Raw genomic sequence first — 25,190 nt, forward strand, 5'->3', positions numbered from 1 at the left:
GTTACCCAGAACAGAGGCGCGGAGTCTAACACGCCGGAAGGTTTTCACCAGGGAACCCCGCAAGGGGATATGGGCTTCGCGGCTTCCGACGTGCAGGTCGCGGCCCCCTGTCTGGGTCACTTGATACCTGAACTGGACTGGAGTTATGGTAGAGGTGTTGTATATGACCAACCGCAGGGATACACAGGAACAAACAGGAACTGGAGAAGGTGGCAGGGTGCACACGGCCAGATGGTACGCTGGGGCCGTGGAGATGGAACAGCAGCAGGCACTCCAGGGGATACACAGGAGGTAGCGGCAGTCGGCAGACTAAAGTCGTCAGCAAGATGTTGAAGCTGGAATTCAATACTGGAACAAGGCAATACCCACTGGACAGATGAACTGAGACCAGAGAGGAACCAGGAAGCAGAACACCACATGGAGTAGCTATAACTGGCAAAGCCTCTTGGGATTGAGAGGCTTAAAAGAACAGGCTGGACCAATCAGTTGTGAGCACCAGACAGGCCCCCAGTAATTGATATAACATGCAGCTGCAGTGCAGACTGAGCAGGCTGACAAGCTGAATAGTAGTTTCCAGGTAACGAGCTGTAATTACAGAATCCAGACACCTGTGAAGTCAGTTGCTGAGTGCAGGAGCAAAGGCCCTGGGAGATAACTATGCAGGAGCTAGCTGTGACCTGTAGTTCCACAAACTGAAGCAAAGGTAATTTATAACAAAAACAAAACATGAGTGCTCAGGATTGTAACAGTACCCCCCCCCCCCCCCCCCCCTTGAAGAGGGGTTAAGAACCCCTAGAACCAGGCTTATCCGGAAATTCACAGAAGAAAGACCTCTTAAGTCTGGGTGCATGAAGAAACCGCTCTGGTACCCAGGTTCTCTCTTCCGGACCGTAACCCTTCCAATGCACGAGGAAATGAACTTGACCCCTCCTGAACTTGGAATCCAGAATCTTTTCCACAACAAACTCCTTGTGACCTTGGACTAACACAGTGGCAGGCCTACTGGAAGGAGATCTTCTAAATCTCTGGGACACAAATGCTGGTTTCAACAAGGAACAGTGGAAAGTGTTATTGATCTTAAGTGATTTTGGTAAAAGGAGTCGAAAGGCTACTGGATTAATCTGTCTAATAATCCGGAATGGACCAATGAACCTAGGCCCAAATTTTTGAGAGGGCTGGCGTAACTTGATATTTCGAGTGGACAGCCACACCATGTCACCCACTTTAAGAGTACAAGGTCTTCGTCGTCTGTCAGCAAATTGTTTGGAACGAACAGAGACTTGGTTGAGTGCCAGACGTACTCTCCTCCAAATTTTCCTCAGACGAGCTACAGGATCAAGGGAAGAAGTCTGTTGCTGCAGGATGTCAAAAGCGTTAGACCTAGGATGGAACCCAGAGAGACAAAAGAAGGGTGACATGGATGAAGAAGAGTGACTGGAATTATTATATGCAAATTCAGCACATGCCAGATGGTCCACCCAATCCTTATGGTACTTGGAAACATAACAAAGGAGATAATGTTCAAGAGACTGGTTCACTCGCTCAGTCTGTCCATTGAATTGCGGATGATAACCAGAGGACAGACTAAGATTAATATGCAAAGCTGAACAGAAAGCTCGCCAGAATTGAGCAACAAACTGAGTTCCTCTGTCGGAGACGATGTCCTGTGGTAATCCATGTAATTTAAAGATATGTTGGATAAACAAGGTTGCCAATTCCCTGGCACTGGGGAGCTTGCGAAGAGGAACAAAGTGAGCCATCTTACTGAACCGGTCTACCACAACCCAAATGGTATTGTTCCCCGATGACTTTGGAAGATCAACCACAAAGTCCATAGAAATATGGGACCAAGGTCTTGAGGGAACCGTAAGAGGCGTAAGATGTCCCATGGGAGCTTTACGAGGAGTTTTATGTTGAGCACAGATCTCACAAGCAAGAATGAACTCTCTAACATCTTGATACATAGAAGGCCACCAAACTGAGCGAGACAATAAATCCAGAGTCTTAGAAATCCCTGGATGCCCAGAGACTCTTTTTACATGAAATTCAGATAAAACTGCTTTCCTGTACTCTTTAGGGACAAAGAAGAGTCTTGAGGGAGTCCCCATGGGTGCAAGAGACTGTTTGGCTTAAATCTGGGAGACTAAATCTTGAGCAAGACCAGCATGGATATTGGAAACAGGAATAATTGGTTCAGAAGAGCAGGATGAATTTTGAATTGGAAGGAAGCTTCGTGACAAGGCATCTGCTTTAAGATTCTTCGATCCTGGCCGATAGGAGATCACATAGTTGAATCTAGTGAAGAATGATGCCCATCGTGCCTGTCTTGGATTCAGTCTCTTGGCTGACTCAATATAGGATAAGTTTTTATGGTCAGTGAGGATTGTAATCACGTGTCTCGCCCCTTCCAACCAATGCCTCCATTCTTCTAGAGCCCACTTGATAGCAAGCAGTTCACGATTTCCAACATCATAGTTGCCTTCGGCAGGAGAGAACTTTCTGGACAGAAAAGAGCACGGGTGAAGTTTAGAATCCACTGGATCTTTCTGTGATAGGACTGCTCCCACTCCCACTTCAGAAGCATCCACTTCCATAACAAAAGGCAGGTCAGGATTTGGATGACTAAGAACAGGTGCAGATATAAAGGCTTTTTTTAACTTGAGAAAAGCTTGTAGAGCTGAAGGTGACCAATGTGATGGATCCGCACCTTTCTTGGTCAAAGCAACAATAGGTGCAACAATGTCTGAAAATGAACGAATAAATCTCCTGTAATAATTAGCGAACCCAAGAAAGCGTTGTATAGCTTTAAGGTTAGTAGGTTGTGCCCAATCTTGAATTGCTTGAAGCTTACTGGGATCCATGGAGAACCCCTTGGGAGAGATGACGTATCCTAAGAAAGCGACTTCCTTCACTTCGAATTCACATTTTTCTAACTTGGCGTATAGATGGTGCTCCCGGAGCTTTTGCAACACCATCTGGACATGGACTCGATGCTGCTCAAGTGACCGTGAATATATCAGGATGTCGTCCAAGTAGACCACAACAAATTTTCCCAGGAATTCTCGGAGCACATCATTGATAAAATCTTGGAAGACGGCAGGAGCATTTGACAATCCAAATGGCATAACAAGGTATTCATAATGCCCAGAATGAGTGTTGAAGGCCGTCTTCCACTCGTCACCGGCCTTAATTCGTATGAGGTTATATGCCCCCCGAAGATCAATTTTAGAGAAGATTTCGGCCATCCGGAGTTGATCAAACAACACGGAAATCAAAGGCAAAGGATAAGAATTCTTAACCGTGATTTTGTTGAGTCCTCTATAATCAATGCATGGACGTAAGGAGCCGTCCTTTTTTGCCACAAAGAAGAATCCTGCTCCTACTGGTGATTTTGAGGGATGAATAAACCCTTTGCTTAGGTTCTCCTGAATATAGTCTTCCATGGCTTTAGTTTCTGGCAAAGAAAGAGCATATAATCTACCCTTAGGTAATTTATCTTCGGATACCAGACTGATGGCACAGTCGTAAGGTAGATGGGGGGGAAGAGTATCCGCCTCTTTCTTGGAGAAGACATCCGCAAATGAATGATATGGAGTCGGTAGCCCCTCTGGTATAACTTGAGAGCATCGCACTGGCAAGGACAGACATCTTCCTGTACATTCTGTTCCCCGCTGTAAGAGTTCTCCTGTCTTCCAGCAGATGGATGGATTATGGGATTTCAACCATGGAAGCCCTAGGACTATGGAGGCCATGGGGCAATTGACAAGGAGGAAAATAATCTTCTCCGAATGCAGAAGACCAGTAGTTAAATGAACAGGAGGAGTTTTCTAAGACACTTGCTTACTGAGGAGGGGGTTACCGTCAAGGCCACAAATAGTCACAGAAGGCTTCATCTTTAGTATAGGAATGTTCCAGGACCGGGCGAAAGAGATATCCATAAAGTTGGCAGCTGCACCACAATCAACAAAAGCCTTGACTGCAACTTGCTGAGTAGGTAGACTAATTTGAACTGGAAGCAAGACTGAATTTTTTGGAGAGATTCCAGCCAGACCCAGGAGTAACTCCCCTTTTACCCCTGGGTCTTGTCTTTTCCCGACTTCAGGGTGCAAACATTAGCAAAATTACCCTTTGCTCCACAATATAAGCATAGGCCCATCGATCGTCTACGAGATTTTTCCTGAGCAGAAAGACGAAAGGCCCCAATCTGCATGGGTTCACTGGAATCTTCGGCTTCTTCCAAGGCTACTGCTGAGGGAGATGGTGACCCTCCACCTTTCTCCATCCTCCGTTCCCTGATCCGACGATCTACTCGAATTGCTAACTGCATGAGCTTGTCCAGGTTTCAGGAGTAGGATACTGGACAAGGTAATCTTTAATTTGCTCAGTGAGGCCTAAGCGGAACTGACTTCGGAGGGCTGGGTCATTCCAACCACTATCACCTGCCCATCTGCGAAACTCAGTGCAGTATACTTCGGCCGTGTTTTTCCCTTGTCTCAGGGCTCGTAAGTGAGCCTCTGCAGAAGCTGCTCGGTCCGGGTCATCATAAAGAATTCCTAGGGCGCTAAAAAAGGCATCCACTGTTTGCAAGGCGGGATTCTCCGTTTTTAATCCGAACGCCCAGGACTGGGGTTCCCCCTGCAGGAGGGAGATGATGATGATACCTACTCGCTGAGCCTCAGAACCAGACGATAATGGCCGGAGTCTGAAATATAGCTTGCAGCTATCACGGAAATTCTGGAACTGTTTCCGGTCACCTGTAAACCGATCTGGAAGATGCAGCTTTGGTTCAGGCCCAGGAGCTCTGGTTACAACCAATGACCTGCTAGTTTCTTCCTGGGTGGAAACTCGGAGCTTTAGATCTTGCAGTTGCTGCGTCAAATTTTGTATTTGACCAGCCAAGATTTGAGCCGGATTTTGCTGTGACGGGTCCATGCCCAGGAAGTGGTGGGCCAGTTATAATGTCAGGAACTAGTGCAGAATCCGGAATTCGGGATCAGGTACCAAGTGGTTGACGTTACCTAGAACAGAGGCGCGGAGTCTAACACGCCGGAAGGTTTTCACCAGGGAACCCCGCAAGGGGATATGGGCTTCGCGGCTTCCGACGTGCAGGTCGCGGCGCCCTGTCTGGGTCACTTGATACCTGAACTGGACTGGAGTTATGGTAGAGGTGTTGTATATGACCAACCGCAGGGATACACAGGAACAAACAGGAACTGGAGAAGGTGGCAGGGTGCACACGGCCAGATGGTACGCTGGGGCCGTGGAGATGGAACAGCAGCAGGCACTCCAGGGGTGACACAGGAGGTAGCGGCAGTCGGCAGACTAAAGTCGTCAGCAAGATGTTGAAGCTGGAATTCAATACTGGAACAAGGCAATACCCACTGGACAGTTGAACTGAGACCAGAGAGGAACCAGGAAGCAGAACACCACATGGAGTAGTTATAACTGGCAAAGCCTCTTGGGATTGAGAGGCTTAAAAGAACAGGCTGGACCAATCAGTTGTGAGCACCAGACAGGCCCCCAGTAATTGATATAACATGCAGCTGCAGTGCAGACTGAGCAGGCTGACAAGCTGAATAGTAGTTTCCAGGTAACGAGCTGTAATTACAGAATCCAGACACCTGTGAAGTCAGTTGCTGAGTGCAGGAGCAAAGGCACTGGGAGACAACTATGCAGGAGCTAGCTGTGACCTGTAGTTCCACAAACTGAAGCAAAGGTAATTTATAACAAAAACAAAACATGAGTGCTCAGGATTGTAACACAAGCATGCTCTTCCAACATTAAAATAATTCTAGAAAAAAAATGTATAACTACTGTATGTATAAGTCTTATTAAAGAGGACCTATCACTGGCATTGCAAAGTGTCAAACTTTGGAAACAATCCAGGGACACCTCTTTGGTGTGATGGCAAATGTTAGACCTGGCAGTCATTCCTAATATGCAGTGTGTGAGGGAAACAAAAAAGTTGCTGTTAATAGTGTCTGCGGTGGCGCGCAAGTGTATACTACATAGTTGGTTACAAAAGGATTCTCCATCTTTGTCCCTATTCAAGGCCAAGAAATGTTATGCCTTCTGTATGGACTGGTTGGAGACTACTTTACATAAAGAGTCTTTTTTAGTTATGGGAAGTTATATTGATCTTCAAGCATTGTTTTGGTAAGACTTTGTGGTATGAATCTAGACCAGGGGTGGCCAAAAGGTAGATAGCAATCTACCGGTAGCTCGCAGAGCAACTGCTGGTAGATCGCGACACACTTAACTAAACAGCTCCCAGTAGTGCAGCGCACCGGTGATCATGATGACACCCACTTGCTGTGAGGAGCTCACCACCACTGCTTCTCTTCCTTCGACGGCCTGGCCTGCCTGTCGTGGCATGCTGTCATGGGGAGCTTCTGTTCCACCTGGCTGCCTGCTCGTTAGTTAGTATTTGTTATTGAGGTGTTATATGGGGAAGGGGGAGAGAGGAGTAGCAGGGGCTGAGACAATTTCATATATGTTTTTTGTTTGTTTGCGGGGGACAATTTTTTTTTTACTTGTATGGACCAATGTATTTGTACTACTGTGTGTGGGCCAATGTATCTTTACTACTGTGTGGGGGCCAATGTGTTATTACTCTTGTGTGGGTGCCAACGTGTTTTTACTCCTGTGTGGAGGCAAGTGTGTTTTTACTCCTATGTTAGGGCCAAAGTGTTTGATGTTTTTACCTGTGGGGGCCAAGTTGTGATTTCGGGTGACACAGTCCCTACACCCTGTGCAGTGAGGAGGTCACATCCCTTTTTTGTTATGACATGCCCTTTTTTGGGTGCACGCCTGTGTCATGCGCTATTGTCCCACCTAGATAGATCACGAAAGCTATTCAGCTTTCAAAGTAGATCGCCAACTCCAAAAGTCTGGCTACCCCTGATCTAGACTGTTGCTAGAGGATCCACCAGTTGTGTTGGTTTTCTATATCACCATGTCTGGGTTGGAAAAAAATAGGGAAACAGTTTCATGTGCTTTTATATTACCTTTTATCTTTTTTATTCTGTATATGTTCATTGTATAATATTCTGTTCCATTTTACAATGATATACTGTATGCTTCCCTGAATAGGAGATTATGTGGCAATTAAATAACGAAACTGATGCTATAATTTATGTTTAATTATATTAAGTATATTTTTACTCCATTTCCCTTCTATGTACTGCCCTTCTGCATCCACAAACCACTGCATTCTTATTTTCCATTGGTCAAAACTGTGGTGTAGCTAACTATCTGTCAGCTGTCTCAACAGCTTTATCGTTTTCTTCTTTACCTCAGAAACAGATGCAAAACATATTCCCTTGAGAACAGATCTGACTTTAGGGAAAAGAAAAAAATCACATGGTGCTAGGTCTGGGCAGTATGGAGGGTGTTCTAGCACTGCAATCTGTTTCTCGGCCAAAAACTGCTTCACAGAGAGAGCTGTGGGGCTGGTGTGTTGTTCTGGTAGAGGATGAAAGTATTTTTCCACAACTCTATCTTTTGATTCTTTCCCACAAAGTTGCTAGAAAACTTTTGTAGTAGTGCTCATTCACTGTCGCACCTTCTGGTGCCCAAACTTCCAAAATAACACCCTTGATATCAAAGAAAATAGTTAACATGGCTCTGAATTTGGATTTGCTTTGACATGCTTGCTTTATTCTTAGTGATGATTATGTTTTCAAGTGCATGGACTGATCGCACCTAAAGATTAAAGTTTCATCACAATTAATAACTTTTATCTAAAAAAAATGTGAAATTGAATTTGATCCAAAATGTCTACAGAAATTTGCTTTCCATTTTCTTCTGCTTGGAACCATCTTAGCAAAAACTTTTCTCCTGTTAAGATCTTGGTGCAAAACTTGCTTAACAGTTTTTTTGTCAATGTTTACCATTTCTCCTAAAACAATTCCCTCCCTCCCCCTACATTTTTGTTTGTTTTTGATGCGCAAGGCCTTCTGGGACGTTCATCATCTTCGACATCCTCACAACTGTCACTAAATCTTTTGTGCAACTCAAACACACATGCACGTGACATACAATCTGTCCCATAAGCCTTAGCATACGGAAAGGTTGGGTTGGCGTTTTGTTTAATTTAATTTTTTTTTAATTTAACACGTTGCTCTACTTTTGAACTAAGCATTGTTATAAACACACGGAAAATAACTTCTTGGAACGCTGTGCGAGAGGGGTGAAACTTGCAAAACCATTTTGGATAGTCCAAGGTCAATGTAGACTCACTCCTTTTTACCTCATACATTATGGTTAATTTTTTTACAAGTACAGTCTTGTTATTTAATAGCCACACCTCTTAGGTTGGATTGTCTGCTTTTTCATGCTAATGAAGGAAAAAATAAATAAAAAATAAATAAAAAACAATGCACAGTAAAAGAAGTGGTAGTAAAATGTTTACAGTATTAGTAGCAGTAATGTCCATCAAAATGACCATAAGTTTCACTGTTCAATAAACGGATTATTAGTCAATGTCCAACTCCATAACTATTAGTTTCAGTAATGCCTACAAAAACTCCAATTAGTGGCAGTAATGCCCCAAAAAATGAATAATAATGTTACAGCAATGCCCACCAGGGTGCCCAAGAATTAATAGCAACGTGTTAAATCTGACTGTCTCAATGTCTCCAGTTAATCACTTGAGATTACACTGTGATTACACAATGTATCCCTCAACAGCAACAATTTATGTAAGGCGTAATGCCTTAGTGCCCAGCATACCATGCAGTATAAATAAGTTAATTCTAGTTTGTGTTTGTAGATTCAATGACATTTTAAGGCAAATTAAACCTCAGTGGGTATAATAAGCTTATTTATATGGGTTGGGTATGTTTTACCAGTGGCCGGGAATAGTCCCTTTTAGTTGGCATGCCGACTGTTGGGATTGTCAGGCTATGGGATATAGGGGGAGGTTTTGTGACCGACGGTCACTTAACTACAGTACATCCCATTTATACAATAGTAGAATTTTGAATAGCACCTGACAGGTACAGTTTGAGTGGAGTATCCATCTTTAATTTTAGTCTTTAATTAGTGCTTGTAAATTGTTGCAATTTCTTTTGCCTTGCATTGCACATTTTAAGATACTATTATGTATTCAACTGGCAGTGGTTTCTATCTTCACAAAAGAGTGTCAAGAAAATAAACTAATATTTGAATCTCTATTTTGCAGTATCCCAGCTCTAGAAAGTTATTTCCCACAGTGCATCAGCTCGATTTATCCAGTGGACATCACTGTCATCCGGGATAATCATTTCAATCTGTACAGATTATAAACATTTCATGGCTCCTGTAGAATTAGCTCATTATGTATTTGTCCCTATGCAACATACATCCCAGCTAACCCCTTAGCTGATTATGTATTTGTCCCTATGCAACATGTATCATAGCTAACCCCAACATAGCAATGAACACCCTAGTGCCCATTTAACCTGATTCAGAGTAGTATGCAAACCCGACCTTTGAAAAAGCTGGGAACCTTCCCCAGCAAAACGCGTCAGGCTACCTGCACCCCTTGGACACAATTGGACCATACATCTTCCACATCCTGCATTTGGATTCCATCTTTAACTTATGTGACCTGGACCAGACCTCATCATTTTACCACGTATGGATATGCATTTCTGGGCCATTCCAATGGAGCTGTGAATCCGGCTACAGGGGACTTCCTTTGCCACAGCAGTGCCCTCTGCCAATACCCGGACCCCACATTTCCCTAGCCTGGACAGCAACATACAGCCAGGACCCACCAGATCCAACTCGTGATTGAACTTTTCCAAATAGGTCACATTCAAGGAACAGGACACATCGCTTTTATATTACCATTTCATCATGGATGTGGAATCCAGAATTCCAAAGGGGTGACTATTCCATTCTAATTCATGCTCTAACTGCAGTTGTCAGATATTACAAATGTATTTTTTATGAATTGCACTATGAGGTAATTTTATAAGAAAATATTTTACAGGTTGAGTATCCCATATCCATATATTCCGAAATACGGAATATTCCGAAATACAGACTTTTTTGAGTGAGAGTGAGATAGTGAAACCTTTGTTTTTTGATGGCTCAATGTACACAAACTTTGTTTAATACACAAAGTTATTAAAAATATTGTATTAAATGACCTTTAGGCTGTGTGTATAAGGTGTAAATGAAACATTAATGAATTGTGTGAATGTAGACACACTTTGTTTAATGCACAAAGTTATAAAAAATATTGTCTAAAATGACCTTCAGACTGCGTGTATAAGGTGTATATGTTACATAAATGCATTCTGTGCTTAGATTTAGGTCCCATCACCATGATATCTCATTATGGTATGCAATTATTCCAAAATACGGAAAAATCCCATATCCAAAATACCTCTTGTCCCACGCATTTTGGATAAGGGATACTCAACCTGTAGTAATCATTTTTAGTAATAAATATTCATATTATATTATTTCATTTGTTTTTGTACTCTTTCCTCAAAGCAAGCACAGTGTCCCTTCATTTATGCTAATACCTTTCGGGATTGACCATCCCTAAATTTTACACAGCAGTTTAGAGATTAGTGCCCATTTTGGCGCCGGTTTTCTGGAATACAATATTGTTTCCTTTCTTTTTGCACACTAGTATGCAAACCCGATGGCTTCCATACTAGTCTGATGGCAGGTAGACTATGCATGTTCAGGACACGTTCTGAGCATGTGCAGAATGGGACCTGCACTGTCGCTCACAGGGGCCCCAAGCCGCATCATTTGGAAGGCAGAGCGGGCCCAGCAACAGGGATCATACTACAAAATGGGGGCATGTACACTTACACTGGGTCGATACTGGGTTATTTGTGCGGTGTGAAAGGAGTATATGGGTATTTTGTCTTACTGTAATTTATGTTTGTACATCAATCATTCTATCCATTAGGTTATAAATGATAATTAAAAGGGTAAGAGTAAGTAAAATAAAGAAATCATGTAAAAAACACTCTGGTTTTAAATTGCACTCGCTAACATTAAGGCAGCAAGTGAGAAAGTGTCTATTGCAGTAAAGCCTATTACCTACCAATAACACACACTTTACAAAAGTTGTTTACAACTACAAATGTATAGTGTTATAATCAGTAATATTATTATTACTACCAACAATAATTATTATTATAATAATAATAATAAACCATTGAAAGCTGTAACAATCTACAGACAGAAAAATTAAGATTAATTGCAGTGTCCTCTACTGGTATATAAAGAAAAGTGAGTACGAGATAGCTATAGTAGTTGTATAGAAAAGAAGAAGGATTGTGCTGACATCTGCTGGTTACCCAGGAGCTACTAAAAACATACAATTAGAGGGTTGAGTTTAGGGACATCTGCTGTTTCAATGTAGAAATAAATGCACATATATCTTAGCTGACTATATCTATATTTCTTATTTCCTTGAAACAGGCAATATCTATTAAGCATTGCTGGTGTAGGATGAGAAAACTATTACAGAGAAGTTTTTCTTACATAATCTGTGAATATTTTCCTTTATATAGTCAGTGTGAAAGTCACATAACGCAATCAACAAGGAATACAACAGAAACCAAAATGACAAATGTAAAGTTAAATAAATCAAATTGAGACAAAAAACTACTGTATGAACTCATTTCAAAATCAGTTTGGCCACTAATTTTATATACTAAAGTATCTTTTACTAAGCATAATGGATGTGGCTCTTTGGGGTTTAATTATAAATTGATGTTTTTAGATACTACCAATTTTCTGAGGATTTTTGCCAGTTTTGCAGCAGGATTTAAAATCAACCTAAAGGTAATATATATATATATATATGCCCTGCTGCAAAACTAATATTTAGCACTGCAATACCGCAGCACTTTTATGTTATGGCTAAAGTGGGTGTAATGCGCATGTCATTCCTAAAAAGGTTCTGTACTATACCATATATGTCCTCATAATTCGGAGGATCTCATTTAAGATGCAATAGATTTGCACACAGTTTTCAACTTTTATTCTTTCTAGAGTTAACATTTTTGGAAAAGAAAATCTGGTCTGCTATTTATTGGTGTGTGTGTGTGTGTGTGTGTATATATATATATATATATATATATACACACAGAAACACATATCAGCCGGCACTCTATAGAAATAGAATAGGAGCCCCGGTGCCAAAGTCCAAACATCTAATATCTCACCTTACAGGATACAATGAATGGCACTCAAGAGGCAGTTTCATTTTTGCAAAAAAAGCGATTCTTATTGGTCCAATAAGAATCACTTTTTTGCAAATATGAAACTGCCTCCTGTGTGCCATTCATTGCATCCTGTATGATGATTATATATATATATATATATATATATATTGGATTGCTGTCAGCCATGAATCCAGCAATCCATTATGGGCACCACACCCAGTCCATTTATAGCCTGCCCTACCCTTTGCATGACCTCATTATTGTGTGCCTGCAAACCGTCCCCTTAAAATGATGAGGCTGCCCTCAAAACTGGAAAAAACAGCTTATGTCTGAAAGGGGCCAACCCGGGAATATCCCGGGTCCGTGTGAAAGGGGGTCTGTAGAAAAACCCGGATTTTGCTGAAGAGAAAATCCCGGGTATGAACCAGGGAAATTCCCGGGTCATATGTCTGAAAGGGGTATTAGTGGCTTTAAAAAAAAAAAAATCACTGTTTTGAAAAAATGCTGAAAAGCATATAATTATATGACAGTCCTCTATGTTTGTCTACATGAAGTTATAGTTTCAAGGTGCAGAACCCACTTAAATTTTTTGATCAAACAATGTCTTCTAAATGAAGACATCTCTCAAAATTGTAACTTCACCTCACCTCCAGTTAGATTCTTGCAGGAATGGATTCTTGCCTAGTGACAGTCTGTGTATACTGGCACACCCTTCCATACACGGTGTAATGGACTGTAAGTCTGAAAGGATAATAATAATGATAAACATAGTATAAGAATGGTAAGAAAATGAAAGCATCTGGAGAAAGTCCTTAAGTTACTGTACCTGATAAGCAGTTATTACTTATGTCCAAATCTTCCAATGAAACAAAGGTGTTAAACTGCGCAAGATGGACCAGGCTGTAATTGTAAAAATAATACATGTTTATCATCAAATATTTTTACTTATTTTGTCAGACGATAAATTGCTGTTAAAGTAATTGCAAACTTTTGTAACTATCAGATATCCATGTACATACGTATATTCTGAAAAGTCAGGAGTATGATATTTTCAAAGACAAACTGGGAGGACAAACATGTCCAGAAAATTTCTGGAAACATCCCTAAATGGAAGGGGACGGACGGACTGTCAAGGGGTGTGGTCTGTGGAGGGAGTGGAATATTTCTCTTGGAAAGGTGAACACTGTAGACTTTCTTCCACCATGAGCCCCAGTATTAAATCAGTAGCAACACGCTTTAGTAAAAGGCATCCTTCCCCTAACTAGCCCTTCTCATTGTTTGTTAGCCCTATCAACAATAATACTCCCATTATTTAACCTTAATATCCCTCACAATGGGATTTACTATTATTTATAATTTTTTAGACCAAATAAATGGAATTCCTTATTAGCACTATTCACAGCAATAAGAAATGTATTACCAATCAGATGTATTGAAAATCACAAGCACAGACAGAGGCTCCAATATGAGTCCATCTCTTCAATGTGTAAAGTAAAGTTATCACTATATTTTATGCTGTGGGACCTTGAGCAGCCTACTACACATTCACAATCACTAGACTGGATGCATGTGTGGCTATTACTGAGGAGGGATGCAGTATGTAGCTCATAAGCTATAAAATGGTGTTAGCTAATGGGGTTAAGCTCCAGAATGCTTCCAGGGTCAAACTCCGGTAAGCAGTTTCCCATCTGCAACTTTATGCAATTGCCACTACATAGTCCTTCTCTGGTGTACATCTATGTGACCAAATGTGCAAGGGCTGAAATAACTACTGTCAGCGTCCACTGACACTAAAATTCTGATTGGCGCAACTTTATTTACACCTTTAAAACTTGCACCAGCCCTATGGCAGGTGCAGTTTCTCCATCTGAGTATGACCTCCTAAGTGAGCAAACACTTTCATCGAAACGCCGGTGACACTTTCATAACATGCCCATAAGACAGACGGACAATCTCCATACGTGGACCAAGCCTTATCCCTGTCACCACCCAGGAATGCCCATTACATTTTAAAACATTTCTGAGACCATGGAGTCTATTTAGGAAAAGTCAGGTTTTAAAACCAAATACTTCTGAGCATGTTTAGCCTGATACTTTAAAGGGCAATGCTTTTAATACAGTAGCTGTGTCTTGCTAGTAAAAAAATTGTCCTATTAAAAATTGGGCATAAACATGCTTAGAAGTGTCTGGTTTTAAAACCCTACTCTTCGTAAATAAACACCCATGGGTTAACAATGAATCTGTGCGTCAGCTATCTGGATGCATGCAAAATCACTACACTGGAACAGACACTGGCAGTGTGTCTGACTCAGAATCAGACTTCTACTGCATTGAAAGCACCAACCATAAAAGCCAAGGGAATCTTACACTCTGCAGTGCACATTGCATATTATCTGTTGCTAGTATTCATTAGAAATCAATTTTACCTGTTCTGAGATACTGAAAAAACCTGTAACAAGGGTAACCAATATGATGACATTACTTTCGATGTATTTATGTTGTTATCATCCAAATATATTTCTCTCAGGAGCACATGATTGTCCAATTTTGGAATCTGAAACAGAAATGTTGATTTAAGAAAATGTACAAATTTCCTGAAGATACATATATACTGCTGGCAGGTCATTTGGAGGAGCTTTGTAGAGCTATCATATTGTGTCACAGGCACTTTGAAGATGACACCTACAATGTTTCATTGGTTTAATTGTCTGCTTTGTTTGTCAGGATGAAAAACAACTTCCTATAAACAAGATCATTTTTTTTGCCAATCTCTAGCACTCCAACATAGCCTAAGTGACTATCAGATCAGCCAGCTGGTCCAGCGCCAAACACCCTGCCAACATGAACCAGCACCTTTTCAATGGCTAATCTACACCTTTGTTTGATTTTGATGGTTTTAAACCCATGTATTTTTCTCCCCTTCCTTTCCCAAACAAAGATGATTACCCTAAAAGCCCTATTTTGCTTGTCTGGCTGCAGTCAAACCCTGACAAGCAGACAACTAGGCCTCCTCCAAAAGCATATGGCAAGTCATTCAGAAAAGAAGTAAATAAAGCAGATTGCTATAATCAAAGATTTGAGTCTGGTATGTTTCTTTCTCAATCTATCAAAGCTTTGTTATCATCCTGTGAGGCCCAAAATTTAGCTAATACAATAAATGAGTTGCTTAACCGGGGTCATACTGAGAGAGAGAGAGGGGGAGGGGGGTCCATGTGTAGTCACTGTCAGAGCTCCTCCTTTTTAGCTAGCAGTGTAGTCTGTGTGAGGGCTAGTAGTCTCTAGCGCTGTGCTAGAGTCAACTCTGCATGCACAGGTTTTTGGGCATTTTCAAACATCAAGACTGGTTATTTCAGGGGTACTGAAGATGATGGGCATAATTCTGAGTTGATCGCAGCAGCAAATTTGTTAGCAGTTGGGCAAAACCATGTGCACTGCAGGAGGGGCATATATAACATGTGCAGAGAGAGTAAGATTTGGGTGGGGTGTATTCAAACTGAAATCTAAATTGCAGTGTAAAAATAAAGCAGCCAGTATTTACCCTGCACAGAAACAAAATAACCCACCCAAATCTAACTCTCTCGGCAAATGTTATATCTGCCCCCCCTGCAGTGCACATGGTTTTGCCCAACTGCTAACAAATTTGCTGCTGCGATCTACTCAGAATTACCCCCGATGCCTCTTCCAAATCCTCTCACCTCAGAGCTGCTTATCCAGTCCATAATTCTACTAAGTACTATAGCCTAATAATACATCAAAATCATGGGAAGCTGCTTCCCACCCTGGATCTTACATCTAAATAACATGGAGTGCTTAAATCTGGGTTTCCAGGCAATATTTTGATAATATTCATTCTACCCATTTACAAAAAAATCTGTGAAGATTACACCTTCAGAGCCCTGTGTATATTGCATAATAATGGCGCATGGTTAATGGTAAAAACTTGGTTAACATTTTTACTATTAGAAGAGTGCCATTTGAAGGGGAAGGTGGCTCTAAGGATGTAATCATGTTAAGTAAGGTAGTGACATTTAAGGCCGTAGACTTAAGCCTTCTCAGCATCGGTAGAGGAGTATCACGAGAACAGATGAGCTGAATGCATGATGTACCAATGCAGAGAGGACAGAGTTGAAGTTGTTAGCTATGAATTTACTTAGAAATGGGATGTTAACTGGAGCAAATGGTCGGGTATTTTCCCTCTTTCAGAATTACTAATTGTGGGCATTAAGCAATTAATCCAAAAAAGGTCTTCCCCTCTGAGAACGTAATAGACGCTCAGATAAGAATTGGGAGAAGTGTGGTCTGAAAGATCTTGTAATATGGGATGAAAATACATCCAGCCCTTGGCTCTTGCATGAGGTCATACTGTAGGTGTTGGTGCTTGTCCTCCCCTAACATTTGAGAGGCACGAGTAAATTGCACATTTTAAGCTTATATGTATTCACCTGGCAGTGGTTTCTATCTTCACAAGAGAGTGTCACGAAAATAAACTAATATTTGAATCTCTATTTTGCAGTATCCCAGCTCTAGAAAGCTCTCCGATAATACCCTAATTGCATCAACTCGTTTATCCAGTAGACATCACTGTCATCTGGGATAATCGCTTCAATCTCCACAGAAAATAAACATTTCATGGCTCCTGTAGAATTAGCTCATATGTATTTTCCCTATGCAACGAATATACTGTAGGGTGGGATTCTTTTGCCGGTAGTCGGGATCCTCAGCATACCGATCCCGGGATCCCGGCTGCCAGAATGCCGGCGGGGGGGCCAACACAATGGAGCCCCTTGTGGGCTCGCTGCGCTTGCCATGAGTGGGAATAGTCACTGTGTGTCGGCATGCTGACCGTCAGCATTGCCAGTGATTGGGATCCCAGTGTCGGCATCCTGACCGCCGGGATCCCAACCGCCAGTCATGTGACCGCATCCCATCATAGCTAACCCCTTAGCTCATTAGCAGGGTGTGGTGCGGTTTCCATCTAGGGTTAACATGGGGAGTGTCAAGTGAAGATAATCCACTTTCTGTCTGCTCCACCTACTCCCTCCGCACAGAACTTCTCCATCTGCCTCCAGGGCTCTCCTTTCCCCTGCACCCAGCTCTAGCTCCTACAGTCAATGGCTATTTACTGTGGGCTGGCTTATCCTCTGGAACCAGCCCTGTACCCTTCTCCCCTCTTCCCCCTAAACACCCTGTGCCCTGGGTGCCAGATTTGTGGGATGCTAAGACAGTCACCCCTAACACCCCTCCCTCTTTCCAGTAGTCACGTCTCCCACCCTCTACCTCTGTCCACCTCCCTAAAGTCCTCACGGTAAAGGTCTGATTGAGAAGCATTGTTTTGCCATGAAGATTTTAGGTTGATTGTAAAGTCTGCCCCAGTCTGGATGAATCAAATGCTGAAAGAAGCACATGAGCCTGCATCCCATTCCCTGTTAAGACCGTGGGACAATGAGGACAACGGTTGTATATCACTTCTGCAGGGGCAGCAACATAGTCCATAGCGGTGATGGTGAGTGAGGTCTCAGTATTGTCAGTATAAAAAGCAATGCCATTTCACTTCAGCAGTGCCACTTCCACAGACTGCTTGTCCCTGTACAGCTCACACTGTGTAGCACAAAACGGGTCTGTTAATAAGTCATAGTGCATGCATACTATACTAATGCCATGCCAATGTACTTGGACATCCCAGTACTACAAAAAAGTGAAAGAAAATCACCCCATATCCAGGGAAAGGCAAAGTCTCCAGCCATCAACTAATTGAAAGTCTTTGAGAATTTTCCTAACATTCCTAGTCTCTTTGAATGAGGTATTTGTGACCCAGGAGGACATGTCTATATGAGGTTCCAAACTCCAATTAAAATCCTCACCAACTATCAAGGCCCCCTCTATCTTGCCCTCGATAAGCTTCAGTGACTTGTCCAGAAATTAGTCTTGGCCTTGGTTAGGAACATATAAGTAAACAAATGAGACCCACTGGCTAGCAATGGTCGCCTTCACCAGAAGTCCTCGGCCATCACCAATGTGAAATTCTGACAGGTAAGTAAGCCTCAAGCATTTTGAAACTAAAACAGCAACTATTTTAGCATTGGTTGCAGAGTAGTCGTTAAATGAAAAAGTGGAAAAATGGCGGTACTTCAAACCAGATGAGGCAACTTTTTTTTAAAGTATGTCTCCTGAAGGAAGGCCACATCAATACTGTCACTATGTAAGGAATGTAGTGAGATCATTTCTCAGGGACATTCAAGTCCTTAACATTATTAGATTAAATAGACAGCTTAGCCATCCCAAAGTGGTGATTGCAGCAATAGCAGTTCCAGAGTCCCTAACATTCTCACCAAGAACAGCCACTGGAGAGGAGTTCAGCTACCTACATCAAGGGTGGAGAATACTAAAGGGAGATGTACAGGGTGGAGAAGAAAGAGAAGAGTGAAGGAAGAAGAGGGCAAAGAACACAGCACAGAAAAACACACTAAGGGGGACATGTACTAAGCAGTGACAAAAGTGGAGAAGTGAGCCAGTGGAGCATTGACATAACATTTATAATTTACATACTATAAAAGTATAAAGTATTCTCCACTGTCTCACTTCTCCACTTTTATCACCTCTTAGAACATCTCCCCCTAATAGAGGCAAATACGTCATCAGTGCCAACATGAAATGCATTTTCTCTGTATAAAAAGGAACTAATGAATGTGATACCCTAACAAAGCATTGCATTTAGAACAAATGTTGAACAACTGAACCATTAAATTGAGAAACTGTGATAAAATAAAGAAAGCCCTCCAATAAATAATCTATAGATGAGAGCCCCAGCGATGTCAGTTAATTGTAGGTGACCACTAAAGGAAGCCGACAGGACCCCAGGCACAGCAGGTGCATGGGTCAGGGAGAACAAAGGTACCAGAGCAGCAACCTAACTACAAAGAAATAGGAAACTCTGGACCTTCACTACAGCAGCTGGGGATACAAGATGGCAGAGACGTTATGGGTTCTATGCTCTGCACAGGGGGTGGGAGTCCAGCCATCCACTGACTCACTAGGTGGAAGAGGAAGCCAATCAGAACCAGCGGAGGATTGGATGTGGTAGGTAAAGGTAAGGAGTGTAGCATGCAGTGGAAGCAGCTCCAATATTTAGTCTGTAACTAGAGAACAGCAGCTAAGCTTGGATCCCAGAGCAGCAAGGACCAAAATATGGAGTCTATAAGGACTGAGGAAGCTGCAGATGCATTTCTGCCATAGTGTAGAGGTTGAAAAGCATTCTAGAAGTGCCGTTAAAGTGGCGAGGCTGCAGGCTCCCAGATTGAGCACGTCCACCCTGGTTGCCAGTCAAGTAATACCCTCCATTTCAGATGTTTTTATATTCACATAGAATCATTTTCTTTTCATTTTCTTTTATTTTAATGGAATCCCATGTCTGCTTTCTGCTCTACCTACAGTGTCTCTGATTGTCTGAGAGAAGGTGGAACCCAGAACACATCTGGGGAGCCATGGTGACACAGCATGACATAATTGTGTCACAACTCATCTAGTAGATAGATAGATTATATATATATATATATATATATATATATATATATATATAAAAAGTAGCAAGCTCACTCGGCACTCCACAGAGATAATACAAGCATTTTGCCGGGCGCCCTCCTTCTGTGTAATTTACAAATTTGTGTGGCAGGTGGCACTCACGGTCTGACGAAGGTTTATAAAACCGAAACGTTGTGCTGAACCCAGGAGTGTCCGGGTCCTCTATTTGAAATAAGACCGTGAGTGTCGCCTGCCACACGAATTTATATATATATATATATATATATATATATATACACATATGTCCTGCACTCTCATCGAGCATATTCCATCGGTGGGGTGCACCCATTGAAAGTCCACAATGTAGTGGGTTCACATATATAGAACAGTTCCCTCGCCGGGGGGGGGGGCACTCTCCAAATAAACAAAAGTTCAAAAGGTTCAATAGTTTTTAATATTCAACATACTGCCGCCACAGGTGTCAACGTATCAACTAAGTACAATATCAAGAAGTGAGTAGCCAACATTACTACTCAGCTAACTAAGTCCACCGATGTCAAGGTAGTCCAAGTTTTCTACTCAGACAACAGGAGCCATAGAAGTCCATATGTATTCGAGGTGGCAAAAGATTGTTATATATATCATTCGTGTTGTATACATTCGCGAGTTCTCACGTTTTTATAATGTTATGAATGGCTGTAACCAAGGCAACCAATTTTCTAATAGTATAATGACATATGGGGAATGCAAGGCAATACATAAGTACAAACCAATTAAAACATAACAATTTCATTAAAGACATAACATAAAACATAGAATTCCATAATAAAATAAGTAATCTATAAAAAAGAATTTCTTATAGTATAAAAAACTTGTATATAAAATATATAGTATTATAGTATAATCTATAGATAAAATCTCGGACCATTTAAAATATATAGTATACAAGATATAATATAATATAGTGTCGGTAATCAAATTCTCGGACCATTTAAATGAATTTAGATGAAGACATATATAAAAGAATGAGATGTATAATGTGCTTTAAAAGATATAAATATGATTTTTATAATCCTTATAAACGTACACTAGTATGTCCGTAAACTAAAAACCAAGAAGCGCCAGTACTATATTTGTGTCACAGTGCACAGTTCCTGACATTTCATAGTTCAAAGTCCAAACCCAGTGTTGCTGCCTTATTTGGTTATATAAACTAATATTACTCCCTTGTCTTATAAAAAAGGTGCTAGTTCATAGTATTCATTAAGACCTACAGGGGTCAGTGTATTTAGTTGATAGATCCAATTCATCTCTCTTTTAGCTAATTTATTGTCGCGATCTCCTCCTCTGTCGCCCAGGACTACATGTTCTATGGCTTTGAAGCTCACGTCTTCTGGATTCGCATTATATATATGTCCTATAAGCACTTCCATCTCATATCTACCTACATGGATCTAAGGTTATTTACTTGGTTGGTACTGGCCTATATCAGAAATCCCACACTATGGTGGAACTGGCCTATATCAGAAATCACACCCTATCATACAAAATATGAGGGAAAAAATAGACCTAAATAGTCCTAAAAAGCATTATTCTGCAGGGAGATGCAGTTACTAACTTTTCAGTCATTCCCGTAAAAGCTAAAGTGTAGAGACAGTCCAATGTTTCCCCGTAATGCAGGCTTTATACCTTGATACAGTGGTCCTACAATTTATCTAAAGCAATATCTTTCTTCACATGATCTAGCACCTGATTCATGAGTGTAAGGAATTGTACAGCTGCAAGACAAAGGCAGCAAGAGGCATCTGTAGGAGATAGACGCCTTCTGTTTGCATTAGTGAGGAATCTGAGGATCTGAGCTCTGCGTCTGAAGACAGCCTTGGATCATCATCGCTATGGTTTTAGGCACTGGTCGGCCAGCGTAACTTGAAGCTTACTCAGGCTGGCCATCGATCTGGACACCCTGGTCCAGGAAGTCTGCATCCTAGACCTGTCACGCCTTCAAAATGGCGCGCCGCCATTTTGAAGACCGGTGCAGAATGCCACCCACGCTCTGCCTCCCATGTCAATCATGCTGCCACTGACGGGGCTGCAAGAGAAATTGCAATAACCATTCTGTACATTCTTGTGCCCTCGCAGACCCCCATGTGAATTATGGACCCCTGGTTACATATTTCATAATGCTTTACAGTAAAATAAACATTAGAATGTGTTCAAGAAAACACATTAATGAGACAAGATAAATAATTGCTGGAGTTTATAATCTGAAAGGGACTTTCCCCTTTTTTTGTCCTTATTCTTCCCTACAACAAACAAGTGAAATTATCAAAGGTAGCTGTATAAGAGCATTGGGCTGGACAGGAGGCCTAATTCAGACCTGATCGTAGTCGTGTGCTACGATCAGCCACCCTGACATGCAGGGGGACGCCCAGCACAGGGCTAGTCCGCCCCGTATGTCTGGCCCTCCCCCCGCTGCACAGGTACAAATGCATCGCACGGTGGTGATGCTTTTGTACCTGAAGAGTAGCTCCCTACTAGCGCAGCTCCATCGCGTTGGCAGGGAGCTACCCATCGTTCTCATGGGTCGCAGCGGCTGCGTGTGACGTCACGCAGCCGCCACATCCTGCCCCACGTATGGTCCGGGTACACCTACGTTTCCTGGACCACGTCCCCAAAACGGCGGCCCAATGCTGCCGGCCCGCACCCTCCCACTCAGCGAACGCCTCTGCCTGTCAATCAGTCAAAGGCGATAGCTGGGCAGAGATGCTGATCGCATCTCTGGCATGCGTCGGCGCACTGCAGCGCTTGCGCATGCGCAGTTCAGACCTGATCGCCTACTGTGCGAAAACGCACAGCAGCAATCAGGTCTGAATTAGCCCCAAGGTACCTATATTTTGGAAATGTGGGAGATTTGGAGGCAGGTAATCATTTTTTTATGACATAAGACAGATATTTCCTGATCACACTAATATAACAGTCTATAAAGCTGACATAGTAGGGAAGCGATTGTCATAGATCCATTAAATATCTTCATTACCAAGTCTTTTGGACAAAACAGACACAGTTGTCAGTTGCAATGGATAGGGTCCATTTGAAAAAGAACAATTCCTGATGTGGAAAACTAAATACATAGATTACTAGTAGGATTTAGTGAAACTGCCACTTTAACATATAAATGTAAACAAAAATCTATAAAACTGTATGTACAGTACTGTAGGTGTTTATGTAATAACATGGTGCAAAGAGCAATGGTGTACTATAGTTTGCAGACTACATGCTGAATAATGAAAGGTAACAGTTCACACCCAGTGCCAGATTAAACTCTATGGAGACCCTTAGGAGGTTGAAATCTCGGTGCCCCCCACAAATTATCTCCTAATAAGTTTTTCATTTTACCAACCAACAATTTTAAGTAACCAATTTTAGGGATACCATTGAACTAAGTAGTGTGCACGTCGGCCGCTAGATGGAGATGACCATCATTGTTCTATAATACACATACAAAGGTTGCACCAAAATTATTTACAAACTGACAGCTGACAGAAGATGAGCTTTAAAGAGACAAACAGCAATGTGAATCTGATGCCTATGGTTTAGTGTTCACTCTAGGATTTTTTTAGGGCAGGGTGCTGAGCATTGAAGAGGGCACATTTTTATTTGGAAGGGCACATTTTTGATGATGCTTTGCGCACAAAGCATAGCGCATATGTTTATAGTTTTGTACATACATTTTGCCCTTAGTAAATCATATGCCCATGAATACATATAAGCAGAGCCGGATTAAGGGGGGGCCCAGGGGGTCAGTACCCCGGGCCCCCCTGTCATAAGGGGCCCCCAGCCAAAGCTGCGCTGACCCGCTCTGGTGCTGCTGTCCCCTCTCCAGCCTCCGCCACCTGCAGCAGCTCTCCTGTATCAATCCCTGATCCGAGCTGCCCATTAGGAGGGGGAGGGAGCCACACGCACAGCCGCGAGCGGGACATAACACACCCGCTGGCAGCGCGGAAACCTCCCTCCCTTGCAGCCGGTAGTCTTCTCCCCACTGCAGCGTGGGTATGCTGCGATTCGAGGGTCGGAGCAGAGGGGACGGAGGTAATATAAGATAATTGTTATAGAATCATGTCATATTGGCTCCGCCCCCTCCCCGCGAATCACGGCATTTTTGTTGTGGGGGCGGGGCCTAATGGTGAACTGTGCCCCTGGCTCCCAGCAATATGTCCTGGCTGCGGCATCCTCACCCTTTTCCTCAGGGCAGGCTTTAATGTAAGTGTACGTGTACGCACAGTTTGTGTTCTATGTGTGTATGTGTTCTATCTGTGTATACTGTATATATGTTCTATTCGTGTATATGTATGTGTGTATGTGTTTTGTGTGTATGTATTTGTGTGTATGGGGGTGCATGAGTTCTATGCATGAGTTCACACACACACACACACACACACACACACACGCGTGTGTGTGCTTCAAAGGAAACCCCCCTTCCGAATCCTGCTTTCCCCCTTGCGGGGGGTGGTTGCTGGTGGGTGGGCCCCCTGTCTTGTGTGCCCTGGGCCCCCCAAGGGCTTAATCTGGCCCTGCATATAAAACACCTAACATCTGTACTGAGAAACATACTTATATGTCCAGTCTTCTATGTGTTATAAAACAGAAAAGTTTTAAACAATGGGTTAAAATATATAGGAAAAATATAAGTCTGTTCTACTAGGGAAATACTGTAAGCAGTACATGCTCACTGCTTACCCTGTTCTTTCCCTCTTTATCAGAGTGCTGTGTTATTTACAGTGCCTCCTCTGCCATCCAGTTGGCTAAGGGATAGAAATTGTGTTCCAATTTCAGAGGTGGGCAAGGAGTAGACGACAACATTGTAACATGCACTCTGACTGTTGCATTCTGTATACAAGGGGGCGATTTATGGTCCTGCAGGGTGCACTGAAAAAGGACAGGGTGCTTACTCACATTTCAAAAATGGGCAGGGTGCAGCACCCTGCTGAAACAGCCTAGAAGGAACACTATGGTTTATGTACTTTAAGTTGTTAATAGGTACATTATTATTATAATTATTATTATCCTTTATTTATATGGCGCCACAAGAGTTCCGCAGCGCCCAATTACAGAGTACATATGCACATAATCAAAACAGGAAAACAGTGGCTTACAGTTGAAGACAATATAGGACAAGTACAGGGGAACTAAGCATAACTACATCAGCAGACGACACTGAGATAAGTATCAAGGTGGCCGAAAACTGAAGGATTTGGGCAGCTGAGGATTATTAATGTAAGAAAAGAATAAGCACATGAGGGAAGAGGGCCCTACTCGTGAGAGCTTACATTCTAAAGGGGAGGGGCAGACAGACAGGGGTGACACAGATGGAGTAGACCGAGCATGGGGCAGAGGGTTAGGATGAGATTTGGCTGGGTTTGGTAAAGAAGTGGGTCTTAAGAGCCCGTTTGAAGTTCTGTAGAGAAGTGGAGAGTCTAAGGGGGAGAG

The 25,190-nt window shown here is 42.3% G+C and overlaps 1 protein-coding gene across 1 annotated transcript in view; it reads right to left on the reverse strand.

Annotated features, from left to right (window-relative positions):
* Nucleotides 1-25,190, reverse strand: part of LRRIQ1 (leucine rich repeats and IQ motif containing 1) — a 323,521-nt gene that overhangs the window by 188,771 nt on the left and 109,560 nt on the right. The window contains exons 11-13 of the mRNA XM_063927664.1: nt 14,612-14,739; nt 13,012-13,085; nt 12,833-12,926 (exon numbers count right to left, since the gene is read on the reverse strand). Coding sequence (XP_063783734.1) covers nt 12,833-12,926; nt 13,012-13,085; nt 14,612-14,739 — 296 coding nt within the window. The remainder of the gene's footprint in view (nt 1-12,832; nt 12,927-13,011; nt 13,086-14,611; nt 14,740-25,190) is intronic.

The sequence above is a fragment of the Pseudophryne corroboree genome, chromosome 6 (assembly GCF_028390025.1).
Source record: "Pseudophryne corroboree isolate aPseCor3 chromosome 6, aPseCor3.hap2, whole genome shotgun sequence".
NCBI classification, from domain to species: domain Eukaryota; kingdom Metazoa; phylum Chordata; class Amphibia; order Anura; family Myobatrachidae; genus Pseudophryne; species Pseudophryne corroboree.